Source organism: Cyprinus carpio, chromosome B24, assembly GCF_018340385.1.
Source record: "Cyprinus carpio isolate SPL01 chromosome B24, ASM1834038v1, whole genome shotgun sequence".
NCBI classification, from domain to species: Eukaryota; Metazoa; Chordata; class Actinopteri; order Cypriniformes; family Cyprinidae; genus Cyprinus; species Cyprinus carpio.
This window is the reverse complement of record NC_056620.1, coordinates 5,713,391-5,728,810: the sequence shown is the minus strand read 5'-3', so window position 1 is coordinate 5,728,810 and position 15,420 is coordinate 5,713,391. Positions and strand designations below refer to the sequence as shown.

The 15,420-nt window shown below is 36.7% G+C and overlaps 1 protein-coding gene across 1 annotated transcript in view; it reads left to right on the top strand.

Moving 5' to 3' along the window:
- The window catches only part of LOC109049688 (dipeptidyl aminopeptidase-like protein 6), a gene marked incomplete at its 5' end in the record, with an annotated part of 189,900 nt that overhangs the window by 111,610 nt on the left and 62,870 nt on the right, over positions 1–15,420 (top strand). The window contains 6 exon segments of the mRNA XM_042752330.1: positions 1,161–1,255; positions 3,833–3,873; positions 6,619–6,691; positions 6,693–6,709; positions 7,837–7,858; positions 7,860–7,918. Coding sequence (XP_042608264.1) covers positions 1,161–1,255; positions 3,833–3,873; positions 6,619–6,691; positions 6,693–6,709; positions 7,837–7,858; positions 7,860–7,918 — 307 coding nt within the window.

The window sequence follows — 15,420 nt, the reverse complement described above, 5'->3', positions numbered from 1 at the left end:
CAGACAGTGAACCAATGACGAGACAGAACTGAGGTCCGCACCTGACAATACAACAACCAAAAAATAAAATAAAATAAAAATGACACATGAACCAAAGGAAGTACATTGAGAAGATCACATCTGGAGCATAATCACATGACAAAACGTGAGCTAGTGGCAGGACTGAGAGGGCATTTCAAACAGAGGACAGTTAGAAGCCTTGGATGAGCTCAGAGGAGTCCCGGAGAATGAATGATATGTGGAGAAGTGTGTTTAGAACACACCTGCCTTAATGTGTGATGGATAGAGTGTGAGAGATGAATGAGAGCAGAGGGGAAGAAGACGCTTGATGAGGTTCTGATCTGAAACGTACGGCCCGACATAAGGTCAGAGGAAGAGCAAGAAAGGAGGAATTTGTCAAGTCGACAATGATGATGGTTCTGGCATCTTATCAGCTCGCCACTCAGTTTCAGCCATGGAAATACCAGAGTGAAGGGCACCTTTCTTCCAACAATCAGCATAAATGAGCACATTTAACATTCAGAGCATTACAACAACCATTAAAGGAAAAAAACACACTTTATGCCATTATTATTCATCATGCAGTGCATTAAACACTCATGTTTTATATCCATCTCAGATTATTTACTTCATAGTTACATACATTTATTGTATCTTACAGCAAAAAAATACTAATTGCATTCCGTATGACCTCAGCGATCTGACCCATTAGAACTGCAAGCGCTTTCAGTGCCTTCCACTTTAGCTTTAATGTGATTGTGATGGTAATTGTGTCACCTCTTATCACCGATTAGTTATCTGCAAGCAAGATAAAAAGGCCTTTGCATACCATCGTCCCCGATTAATCCGCAATTAAAAAAAGCAGCAATGGGGGGTCTTTTGCGTTCTTCTCACCAAGGGCTGCCTGTGCTGCATTCCAGATCTCTCAAGAGCTTTTTTACTGATGTCCTTGCCAAAGTCATCGTCACATGTGGAAAACCAAAAAATGAAAAGTTTTATCATTCCTTTTCAACTGTCATCCCCCCTGGTACAGCTAGAGAGCGTTGAGGGCACATTCATGACTAGATTATTGACAGAGAGCAAGTGGGAGACAGTCACTCACTAATTTCTCCTTGACTTTTTATTCCACTAACTCTCATCCTCTGATCCTCTCTTTTTAGGTAATGAGCTCCTCTATCGTACCCGTGAAGGTGATGTGGTCCGCTTTAACATGGAGACCACTGAGAGTACAATCCTGGTCACAAACAGGAAGTTTGTAAGTGTTTTTGCTCCAACTCTTTCTTCCACATAAAATTGTGAAACCCCTTTAAAGGAAAGTTCACCCCAAAATGAAAATGTGCTGAGCATTTACTCACCCACAGGTCATGTAAGATGTAGATGATGAGTTAGTTTTTTCCTCAGCAGAGATTTGGAGAAATTTAGCATTACATCACTTGCTCACACACTGGATCCTCTGCAGTGAATGGTGCCGTCAGAATACGAGTTCCAACAGCTGATAAAAACATGGCAATAATCCACAAGTAATAGTATACCCGCAATGCCAGTCCATCAATCAACACTGTGTGAAACAAAAACATCGCATGTTATATAATATAATCCATCAAGATGTTTTTTCATCTTCAAACCGCCTACTAAAATATGAATCCTCTATCCATAATCTAACTTTGCTCGGCCAGTGAAATAACAAGTAGTCGTCATCTGAATCAGGAGAGAAACGCACTGATCATGAAACTGTTTTAAAGTGAAAACTTCTAAACGCCTATTTTGGTCCAGAATGGTGCAACTGTTTCAGAGTTAAAAAGTCTTAATGATGGATTTGTTTCTTGCAAACATGCAGCTTTTCACTTTACAAGACATTAATTGATGGACTATAGTCATGTGGATTACTTGTGGATTAGCAAGTTATGTAATGCTAAATTTCTCCAGTTCTGTTTTGATGAAGAAGCAAACTCATTTACATCATGCAATTTTTATGAAAAACTGTATTTTACCACTTTAAGTACCCATCTTTTATACACTAGAACACTCAATGTACTACACGTGGTAAATAAACTTTTTAATACAGACGATAGTATCGTAAAGCACATTTTTTTTTCATATCATGGTGTCTCAACGCGAACAGTCAAATGAGGCTCAGTTGAGTACACTTGATATTCTTTACATGACCTAAAGTAACTAAAGAATAATTTTTAGTATATTAAACACAAAAATTATGTATGAAAATAGAGAACTTTAAGTACATTATGGAGTGCACTTTTTTCACCTGGGAATATTCCTATGAAGGACATAAGCAAAATAAAATTGCTACTATTTTGTGAATGTATTTATCTGTTCCAAAAAGTGATTCCAAAAAGTATTAAGTCACACTTAAAATGTATTTTCTCTTTCACTAGCTAATTTCCTTCCATCATTTTTGGTCATTACTCTTCTAATCCTCTGGTGTTTTGATGATTTTAAGGGGTCCTAGCAGAGACTCACAGGTGTAGAAAATCCTCATTAACTATCAACCATGATCCACACATCTGACACTAGAAAGTGCCATGCCTTTAAAATGTCGGGGAATCTTTGTTTCTCTTATTTAATACTTTATTTTTGTGAAAGAATTTGTCTGGAAATGTATTTGTGCTTTATTCTTTAGAATAAATGACACTTGTTTTGAATATGTTTGTTTATACCATTTTTAAGTTAAGATATTTTTAAGAGTCACCATGGTTAGGTACACACACATCTTAATCTTCACAAATGTACCTTAAATAACTTTTGTCATAATCAAGGCACCCGCATGCGGGGGAAATATTAGTAAACAGTATAAGATCATAACATTTAACGTTTAAGGTGTAAGTCAATGTCTTCCTTCATTAGAGGCATTTACACATATAGCCACTGATAGTAGACTTCCCCAATTGTATTTATAACAATCGTCCCTGCTATTGAGGGCCGGTCTTGTGAACAAGACGTGCACTACTCGTATTAAATGTGCGCTTGTAGTGTGCCTTCAAAATCTCCAAAAGTATATATAAATAAACAAAAACGGTAACTGAAACTGCAAATAATATAATATTTATGACAAATGTACTGTGCTTTAAGAGTAACATTGTCAGGGCTGTTTCTAGGAATGTGTCTTTTTAATAATATGTCAAGTTATGGTTTCACTTTAAAGTCCTTGTAAAGCATTATGGTGTAATATGGGTTAAATTTTTTCATATGCTGTGATTTCGATGAACACATCGCAACTAAACTTCCCCGTACCCACATCGAATGTACCAATATACAATTGCATCGTGATCAGAAGAAGTTCATCAAACAACACGCCGCAAGACACAATAGTACCACTCAAATGCGATGGATAAACTCACTCTTCCTACCTGTATTATTTTCCTCATGAATTTGTCAAATTATGAAGGATAAATGCATTGGAATGTCTCAGTTTGCCTTCAGCACATGCAAGCAGTAATGTGTGCCTTCTCCAATCCGCATGCCGTACGTATTAACTTACTCACCGTATGAACAGCACATCACCAGGACCGTCAGAGGTCTATTGGTTTATTAATAGAGCTGAAACGCATACATTTGGCAATTTCTGACATAGTAACGTCTTAGTAGACTTCAGATCGTTGTAGCGGGCCTCGTGGGATGCAAAACAGTGGAGGCAAGGACACAAAACATGGTGTTTGTGAGAACAAAGATGGCAAGCTCCTGATTAATGCTCAACGGCTCCTCCACTGATCTCCAACTAGCTGTTTTAAGGAATACAGTAATGGAAACCATGCTTTATATATAAGTCTCATTTACCTTTTCTCTGTTTTTTTTGTTTTTTGTTTTGTTTTTTCAGGAAATGTACAAAAGCCAACAAATGTGCCGGGTCTCCCCAGAATATGAGTAAAACTCACGTTCTGCTGGCCTACAACCTTGTGCAGCCTAATTGAGGCCTGTGTTTGGCCCAGGTGTTGTTATGTGTGTGTTGAGATGAAAGTTAATCATGGCACAATGTGAAAGGGCTGTCACTCCACTGCCTTACCAGAACAAAAATACACCCCTGGAGTGACAGAAACCCAGAAATCACACCACACACACCATGCCGTCCAGAGAGAGGATGAAAGGCTGTTGTCAACATTTGGTTTGATTGGTTGGTCTGAAACGCTTCGTATTCCCACCTAACCACCATCTTCTTGCCTATTGTGTTATACAGTATGGCTCGAACCACAGGGTGTCTGCATGATTGTAAGAATAGCGCAGGTGTTGCTAGCTCCGTACCAAATTACATAGTCCGCAGGACCATACCGGTAAGTACACACACCCAACTAAACCAGAGTTCACAGGAATAGAAAGCCTGGAATAACAGGGGAATTTTAAAGTGTGATTGTCCAGACTTGAAATTGAAACTGTAAAGTTTTAAAGATGTACAGGAAAATCTTCAGTTTAAAGTAGTTAATCCGTTGTATTTCAACTAGTGTGTAGGAAACTAAATGATCCGTTATCCAATTCAGATGAAAAATTCACAGTTGAAAACATGAGCAACGATGTGAAATACTAGGTGCATGTGATGATTTTTGTTTATAATTTATTTTTTTTATTTTTATTTGTTTATTGTTTTTATTCGGTTTTGTACTTGCAACGATTTCAAAACAAACTTCTTTAATCGTGGTCCTTATGGGGTATTATTTGTATAGAATTTTGAGGAGGGGAAAATAATTAATTTATTCACATTTTGGATAAGGTTGAAATCATAACAAAATGTGGAAAAAGTGAATGCGCTGTGAATACTTATGGATATGAACTTTACATTATCGTGTCAAAGATGTTACTGAACATCTGAAGTAGTAACTGACAGAAATCATTTATCTTTGTCTTTTTGCTTTTCTTTTATTTTCTTTTCTTTTCTTTTCTTTCTTTTCTTTGTCTTTTCTTGTCTTTTACTTGTTGGAACCGCAACCTGCTCTGACTGACGCTATAGAGTGGACACCACAGGTGACGAGTTGTTCTGATCAGGCCAAGCTGTCATGAGAAGGGGTCATAAGCGCTGGGGACCGTGACACCAGAGCATTTCACACACACATGACAAGCAAAGGAGTGAGCCATAAGAAGAGACTGTGAGCACTGACTATAGTTGGTATTCAGTGCCACGACCAACACACCTGATGGATGACACCCTCCTAGTCCCCAGCTGTCATTGCCTATGCTCGGCGCAAGCGCACAAACACACACACCAAACAACACACACACCCAATCTCATAATGCCCCTCTTCTCAAACTCTGTCATGGTGCTGCTTGTCCCTTCACCAAACGGAGCTCTCCAATCTCTCTGCATCTGTAGACAAAGGATGGTGGTGAAAAGTACAGGTGTCTGAGCTGGTAAATCTTTGACAGTATTAACAGCTCTGGGCACATAGACAGCACAAGTTGTCAAGCATGTCAGCTGTTAGCATTATTGCTGCGGTCAGCCCTCTGCCCATGGACAGCTTTGACACTCGTGCCTCAGAGTGATACAACAGCACTCCTGCCTTCTGCATCGCAGTCGCTGGGATTAGGATTTTCTAAAATGAGTTAGTTCTGCCTCCAAAATCTGATTGTACATGTCATATTTGGAAGAGCACACATGTGACCACACATTAGTTGAATTCTATATTAAGAGGCAGCCTACTACGAAAGGCTAATTGTATTTATTGATTTTTTTAAATCTTTGGAAAAATAATTACAAAATCTAACCTTTATATTTGTTATTTAAAAATAAATAAATGTGGGAAAAATATACAAATATACATCATGTTTTATAGTACACGTTAAACATAAATACATAAACTAAATTTAATTAAGGTTTTGCTAACTTAAATGATTAGTATGGTCATAGTGTGTAACAATCATGTAAAAAATAAATATTCATTATTAATGACTTAATCTTATTTTCAAATACTGTATGTAAAATAAACCAGATGAATGCTAAAAATATCATAAAATCTATGTTTCAAGGTGAGATTTTGTTTAAACAAAATTTAATTATTAATATACATAAATTTCAAAAATACTACTTTATTACAAATGAGTGTAAACTATTAATTAAAATATTCTATGGGGGGTGTATTCAGGTATAATATACACAAAACAATGAATAAAACACTTTCTTTGTGGGGATCCTTTCAATCTAGTTTAGCTTCGTAATCTACTTGTCTAATGAAACCTGTCAGTGTATTATTACAAAATTGTTGGCTCCTGACAAATTCATTTTACTTCACTGTTGGAAGTCACTTTTGATATTTATAATTTAAAATTTAAATTTAAATTTAATAAATTTAAAATAATCTGACTAAGTGTGAATGGATTGATGCCCACTGTTTTTTTACTGTAATTATACTGAATTTTGTGGTAATTATTAAACATGGTTGTCTTTTACATTTACTTTTTGGTATGAAACAAAATCCAAAAAAAGCCATTTAAGATGGGGTGCGTACTGTATTATTTTACCATGGCAAAAATCGCCCTTTTCACATTGTGGCTAAAAAAACTCTACGTCGGTCACTGTAATGCAATAGCCTCTCAAACGTTATTGCTAATAGAGCTTTTGTGGGTGCCTTGTATTGGCAGTAACTGCTGTGCTTCTTCCACATTTAATTTCTCTCTCTGTCTATGTTTGTCTCTGTGTTGTTCAAACTCTCAGGTTGTTTACGAGCACTCCTTCACTGCGGACTACATCATTTGACAGTCTGGAAACTCCGTAAGTCACTGAGCTCGTCTACACAGTCGCATTAAGTTTTACCAAAGTCCATTTGTAATTATAAACCAAGGAAACATTGATGCAGCATTTCACTGACTCCCGGTCGCATGGTCAAAGCCATTCAGAGACTGAAATCTTTCCATGCTGATATCATGTGGTCCTACCAGGTGAATTCCGCAGCCTGTACTGTCCAATGATTAGCACAGAGATGTAGAGCTTGTGGTCACCTGTAAATTTTCTGCAGTGCACATGCCCCATTGTACACGGCAGCAGAAATAAGCATCTATATTTATGAGCTCTGCCAGACGGACACAGGCACAGGGGGAAAGAGGATGACAACACCAGCGCTGGGCCCACTAGCAACGGCGGATTTAACATGTGCACTGGGCTTATACTATCCAACTGTTAAGATTTCCTGTCCGCAAAGAAATTCCTAAGCAGGTGGTTTATTCACCGTGCTGTTGGTGTTGGGGTTGTGTTGTAGCACCGTGCCGGAATTCAATATCTGTGGGAATCCGCGATCCACTCGCACCATACATAGAGGAAGTGTGTTGCTGTTAGGCCCTTTGAAGACCACTGACTGTTTGACTGCTTGCATTGTCTGTCTGTCTGTCTGGGTCAGGATGGGTGAAAGTGAAAGTGACGTGACATTCAGCCAAGGTATCTAGGTGACGCACATACTAGCATTTGTGCTTGCACATACTTTAGACCCATCGCGCTGTACGGTAGGCACACCCAGAGCAGTGACCCACACCACTCCACAACTGTGAACACACACCCCGGAGGCAGTGGGCAGCCCATTTTTATGTGCGGCGCCGAGGAGAAGCAGTTGGAGCGAGGTTCGTGCCCTTTGCTCAAAGGGCAACCTAAGCGATCGGTATTGAAGGTGGGAGCGAGAAAACTGGACATGCACTCCCCGCACACCCACACTTTCCTGCAGGCCTCAAAGCTCAGACAACTCCACACACCCGTGTAATCGACTCTTCGGGTGAACGTGAACCGGCGGAATTGGCTATCTCTAACCATTAGGGCCAACGAACTTGCCCCACGACTTGCGTTCAATAGTCTACTTGTCAATGCAGTATCCAACTAGGTTGAGTAGTGATGTCTTTGCTTCTCTTTTACAGGGAAAACATGATTCTGAACCCTTCCAGAAGTTCGAAACGCTCATCTACAGTATGCAGGCAATTTGATGGGGGGACCTGCGAGGGCCAGCAGCTGGTAAAGACAACATTTCCCACACTGTAAACAAAAATTGCAGTAAAAAACCTAAATTTACAGTATATTTTATTAACGTTGTACAGTGTAATGTTAATATTCACAACCTACCCACTTTATGTATTAATACATTATGTATTATAGCAAATGAAAAGTCAACAGGCCTGACAATTGTTTTTACATTCTTACACAATGTGATCTAATGCTTGTTTAATATTGAGTTATAACAACATTAAATTCAAATGTCCATTTAATCTATAATAAACTTATGATAGAAATGCTACAGCCCACTGTCATTTCATGAACAAAGGACATGTGGACATACAAACTAAGAGCCGACGGGTTTTCAACTTTTCATTTTGAAGGTCCACAATGAACAGTTAGGATCTTAAAAAAATAGAGTGATCAATTTTCCTGTGTTGGTGTAGGTTTATAAATGATTTACCGTTATGAAATTCCCAGCCATGAACGTTGATAGCAATTCAGACTCACCGCATATGCAAAAATATGGGTTTGAGATGGGTGCCACGCATGTACATGATACCTGTTTGTGTGGAGCAGCAGTTGCTGTAACACGGAAGTGCTCTGAGATGCACGTTACATACAACTATTAAATACAGTGCATATTAAGCCTGGCAACGCATATATATTTATTTAATTAAATTTGCCAGTCCTTTGTGAATTCACAATAGCACTATGCTTTATATTATAATTATGTAATAATGGTTTTAATATTTCACGCAGCCTTAGCAAAACGCTTTTGATTCATTGCTTTTCCATGTATTCTCGGCTGGTGGAAATGCACCCCATTTTGGGTATTTTGATGATTGGCCAGGAAAAGGTAGAATGATATATGTGTATAATGCACAAATTAACATCATAGAAATCATGATTTTCATGTGACACAAGACTATACAGGGGGTTAAGCTAACCATTAGCAGTAGATTATTTGACATTGACCAAGCAAGTAAAACAAGTGAGGTACATCTAGGGTATTTGCATTGTGATCCTTGAAAGTAATATACACAAACCAGCCATGAGCAAATATGGCCATTATCATAGGTGTATGGCGACCGACTACATGATCAGTAGGGACGGATTGCCAAAAGTCACTCATATTTATGTACCAAGGTAAGTAAAAAAAAAAAAAAAAAAAACAAAAATATCTACAAGTGTCGACTCAATTTTTGATGCGTTGCACTGACAGGCAGCTGCAGGTGAGCGCTCACATGTGTATTTTCATGTGTGCCTCTGTAAAGAAGCGCTGCGCCTCACGGTAATGCACACTGCACTGTAAGCTGTTCGATGCACTTCTTTGTTAATTTTCTCATCTTGGCAAGGGTACTGGTGGTAAACACAGGTCAGGTTGTCTTCAGTGAATCGGTGAAAACATTGCGGTATGAAACATGGTAAGTCAGTGTTGTGGTCAAAATTGATCAGATTGGTAACACTGTATCAATGCAGCCTGATAGACCTAACCCTGCTGTCTGTTATGGTGTGAACTCTAATAACAAACCAACAATATTTGACCAAACAAAAAGAGAAAATCACTCACTGCTCTGCATGAAATTCCATGTTCAACTGTTTATGTATTTGAATAATTATTTGTTTACTTTGTCAATAAATTCTTGAATGTTCATGTCATTGTTTTAATTACATTTTTTTATTTGTTGATTTTTAAGGATGAGGGATATAGCAAAAATATATTTGATTTGTTTTTGATTAATATAGTGAAACCATATTCAATCAAACAGTTACTGCCAAGTGGATAAAAAATGTTTCATCTTTAAAGAATCAAAGCATTTTACCAGCATCTAGGTTAAAACTTTTCATGTGAATGTTTTCCACGGTTCTCACCAAAAATCAAGGAAAAACGATATTTAGGTCATTTTTCCTTTGCGTGACACAATTAGAACAAAACAGGGACAATAATGCCACAGGCAATATTTACCATCTTATACACAAGCTCTCAAAAGTTTTGTGACAGTTAAGAATTTTTAATGATTTTTAAAATAAATTTAGTATGTTCACAAAGTTGTGACAAACATCACAGCAAGAAACACCAATTGTGAAATATTATTAAAATTTCAAATAATTTGTTATCGCTTTGAACACATTTTAAAATATAATTTATTCCTGTTATGGCAAGCTGGAATTTTTAGCATGATTCTATTTCAGAATGATTTTAGAAAATCATTTAAAAATGCTGATTGTCTTACTGTCACTTACTCACATCCTTGATAAATAGATTTTTTAAATAAAAAATCTTAACCGACCCCAAACATTTGAGCCGTTGTGTATTTGTTGTAAATAACATTTTAACTCTTTCCCCGCCATTGACGAGTATTTCCTCATTAGAAGACAGTGCTTCCCCCGCAAAGTCGAGTTTTTACAGCTTTTCATGTTTTCACTGTTTATACACTCGGGGGCACTATTACACATCCCGAACAAAAATCCACAACATGAACAGGACGAAAAACTAGCGTCGATTCTCTTATGTAAACAGATGCATATTGATAAATAATCGATCATCAGCCAATACACAGCATATAAATGAAAACTGCATAACGTTACGGAGTAAAATAATGATCCAGGAAGTGGTATATATGTCTGTGCAAAGCTTTGGGAGGTGTTGATGGAAAGCGATTTACTGGAATTATGCTTTGATAATCATAACTGAAATATTAGGGCTTGTGACGTGTGGCCGTGACAACCACAACACCACCACGGTTGTCTACTGACATCCGGCGGTAGTGCACGTGACTGTCACGCACTACACACAACTTGTTTGGTATACAAGTGTAATAACAGTAACTAGTTGCAAATTGTTTTATTTAGACTTTAAGTCTATGATAATTTACAAATGACCTCAAATCACCATATACAGCGTTTCCTGAGATGGTGATAAAAAGAAAGATGTTAACAAGAAAGTGTGGCACGATTCCTTTGTCAAAGAAGAGTGCATGCACGGACGAGGAGTTATTAATGCGCCCACGGGATTTATACTTTCGCCTGTCTCCGCTTCACGAGCCTCCACTGACTGTGCACGCACCTTCCCAATCGGACAAGGCTTTTTTCAGTGAACCGTGTCTACACCGGACGTGACACCGCGTCACAACAGGTTTGTCTAATGTCTACCCAGGGCATTTGAACTCTGTGTCAGTACCTCATAAATAGGACGAGGTAGTTTACTGTCAGAGATTTGTCCATGTCTGTGTAGTGCTGCAAATCAGTGTAGCATCACGATCGGACTGATTATAATGAATTCTATAGTATTTTGTGGCTTGTGCGCTCATATGCTCACGGGTGTGTATTTAAATTTCTTATTCTAGGCTATCCTTCTTGTTTCAACTGTATTATTTATTTGATATTTAGTTTAGTGTTTTTGCAGGCTGCGTATTTCATCTGACGGAAGTGCTAAAATAAACAAGCACATTTGTTAATAGATGATTGAGCCTCATTTATTATTAGTTGTGTTTAAAATATTTTATATATATATATATATATATATATTATATTATATTCTATATATATATATAATATATGATATATATCTATCTATATATACTATGCATATTCAATGATTCATACGACCACAAACTAACTGTGGCAAATCTCCAATCTTGAGTGAAAATCATCAAAATCGTTGGCAGTGGCTGGCAACTTTTTTCAAAAATGCTGGCAGGGAAAGAGTTAATACAAATTGAAAAAAAAAATCACACATTGAAAAATGATACATTCACGTAATTGGATCAGCTAATTGTACAATTTGCAAGTAAGTAAAGATCATAAATATGCCACTGTCTTAGGAAATATAGCCTGACCAAATGAAAGCAGTTTATGGCCCAACTTTAAGTGCTTAGATATCGTTGTGGTATTTAAATTGATACTGAGTAATGTGAAATTGCTCTGATATTAGTATCAACTATTAAAATCTTGGTATGTGACACAACCCGCAATCTGCCAGCCACTTTAACCACTTTATATCCCCGAAAAGATGTAAAAATAAAAAAAATCCAATTGCAGATTTGAATCACACGACTGTGCCTCCTCCTCTCTCCTTCTGTTCCTGGAAATAATCACAGTGGTTTGTGGCACAGGCACACAAAAGACTCCGGACTGAATTTATGATTTCACATTGTAGGAAGCTCAACTAGCTCAACCAGCACAACTCATCTCAGAGACTTTATTAGTGTGTGATATTAGTAATAAGGACATCCTGTCGACCAGGACACATCCTGTCATGTGTCCTAGATGTGTCTATGCCAAACATGGTATTGCACACATCTCAACATGCATATTTAAATGTACGCAGGCATAAAACTCTCCCCTCAGATACAAGAATCTCAACTTTTTTCAAGTACAAGATGAGCGCTGTCAAGTTCAGAACAGCTTGAACTGAAATGGAATTTCAGAATAATTCAGCTCATTCATATATTCATGGGCTTTACTATTTTATTGGCCTGGAAGAAAGGTATTTCAGAAATTTCTTCAGATGTTTTTATTCTGTTTTTTTATAGTCGATATCTCGAACAGCCATTCTCTCCGATTTGACGGCAGAAACATTTCATGGAGAAAAATACAGAACAAAAGTAATTTAAAGTAATCAGATGTTTCTGGAGATTGCTTGCTTTTAGAATACATAACAAAGCAACATACTTTTTAAAGTTAGTGTTGCGACTTTTTACAACTCGCATACAACTCCACTTTAGGGTTTTGAACACAGCATTAAAAACCCATTGTTTATATTCATACATGTTTCAGCCGTATAAATGAGCTGTGCTTGTGTAGCTTGACCTCCTCCATATGCTGTAACTACACCATCTGGCCCTGAAAAAGCATATTTTTTTTATTGACAGCCATTAAAGTTTAGCCATGTATCTTGGTCGTGTGCCATCTGCAGAACCACCGTTGGGATAATTGAAAATGCTAAGAGATAGATCATGTTTTTCATCTCACCTTAATTCATTTAATCATCAAAACTGTCACATTTATTTTTTTCTAAACAAACAGAATGGATAAAAGTCTTAAATGTCATTTGAAGATGCTTCTTTTAAGGGGTTGTTGTCAAACGGTGCTGTTCCCCTTGTGAAAAGTACACATTAGCATGCATTTAAAAAGAGTACTTATTACAGAAATAGAATACTTTAAAAGAAAATACTTAAGTGCGAGCTGAATGTAATGTTTTTGAACACAACTGCATTTAGATGACTTTTAGAGTTTTTGTACTAATCTTTTGATATTCAATTCATTATTATTTTCATTGTCTTTGAAATATGAATAAAGTGCACTGCAGAATGTGCTGACGACCACTTCATGGTAAACAAAAATGTACTTCAATGAGAATTTCTATTCATAAAAAGTAATGTATTTAAATATATTTGTAATTACACCAATTTATAATGATGAAGTTGCAATTTAGTACATATGAAATATATTAACTTTACCTTACAGTTAAACTTGCAATCAGAACTTTACATGTGCTGTAGGGTAATATTAGCTACACATCAGTGTACTACTTTAAAGCACAACAAAGAAAAAAAAAAAAAAAAAAAAATAACTTGAAAATAAAACTTTTACAAAGTGCACTTTATTAACAGAAGCAGTTTTGAAATGTATTCTCTTAAATTACATTAATTTTTTTTTTGTTTTTTTTCTCATTAATATTATATTATCTGCTAGCACAGGTTTGTTTATATAAAGTATATTTCAAGCACACATTCAATACAATTAAGCACACTTTTTTTTCACAGGGTCAATTCGGGTCAGTCGGCTTTGTCTTTCATAATTTGTGTATGAAAGTCAATAATCAGTTACTGGTATTTGGTTTTAGAGTATGTTTAAAAAAAATTAATAATAAAAAAAAAAAAACTTAAAAACGCCTTAATTTTTTGTTCCCTTATGCAGATACTGTGAATTTGCTTTATTTACCGTTCCTCAGCCATGGCTGAATAAATCAGTGTGTGTCATCCAGTGTGCTGTGAAGTGGCTGTGGTGTGTTTAAGAGAGATTTCAAATCAGTGCTTCTCCTGAGCCAGTCCACTGTCAATAGTCTTTTTAATATGTTATTGGACACACCTCACATTCAGTGCAGAGCATGAGCTCCAAGAAAAACATCACATAACAACAGCATCAAGATGTTCATGATGAAATTGGACCATAAGGCCTGTGTGTTTCCCTTGATTTGAAAGGGGTCAGCTTGCAACAGTATATATTTTCACAAACAGGAATGTAAAAAAAAATAGATTCATAACATTTAAAAATTTTATAGACCCCTTTCTACAGCCAACGGTGTGTTTACAAGCACAACCACACATACTGATGACAGTGGAATAAACTCAGAAGTACTGACTAGCTGGTCCAGGGGCCAGATTTTCTGGCCACTCCAGCCATCTTCTCTTTTCAGATTACTTCATGAGCCCTAAATAAAAACTTTTATTAGGTTTATAATAATAGTGGAACTGCTTCTCAAATCGCACATTACACTTTCTTTGTAGTCTCTTAGCAGTTGTAACCCCAAAATACCTAAAACTTTTGTGTCAGTGATTCATAATTAAACACATTGAAATAAACCAAACATTAAAAGGACAGTTTACCATAAAATGTAAGTTCTGTCATCATTTACTCACCCTCATGTTCTTCCAAACCTGTATTAATTTCTTTCTTCTGTTGTACACAAAAAAAAAAACAACACAACAAAAAAAAACTGGTAACCAAATACTGTTGGTATGTAACTATGATACCGGTCAAAAAAGTATGAAACATAATAAAGATTTTGTAAAGTTTTTTGAAAGAACACATCTGTAATGACGAGACAGAGGAGTGAAGATCCATCTGCAGCTTTATTATCACAATGATAAATATATTACAGAGGCAACAGCTCAGAAGAGGCAGAGAATTCACAGTCCAGATAAAAGGCGAGAGATCGGGACAGGCAGATTAACATTCACAAACCAGAGAACGGGCGTGAGGTTGAGACAGGCAGATAAACAATCACAGTCCAGGTAACAGGCAGAGGGTCGAGGCAGGCGGCAAGGGTCAAACATTAGAATACAGTCCAGGTTCAAACACAGAGAAGGTCAGAAATGACCACCATAGCAAATCAAGACTTCGCAATGAGAGTGAGAGTGAGCAGTGCTTAAATGCATGTATGAGTGAGTGAATGATTGGATGCAGGTATAGTGCAATCAGTCCTAGGAATGAAGGCTGATGGAAATTTAAGTCCGAATCAAAACTCAAGTGAAGGTTCCCTCTGCTGGTGCAAGAGAGGCAATACGGGGGCCTCACTTGTAACAACATGCTTGCCAATAATATTGTACATATATTATTACAATTTAAAATAACTGTTTTATATTTTAAAATAACTTAAAATGTAATTTATTCAGGTGATGGCAAAGCTAAATTTAGTGTCACACAATCATTCTAATATACTGATTGATGCTCAGTTATTAATAACTGTTATTAATAATAAAAATTTAAAAAACATTTTTTTT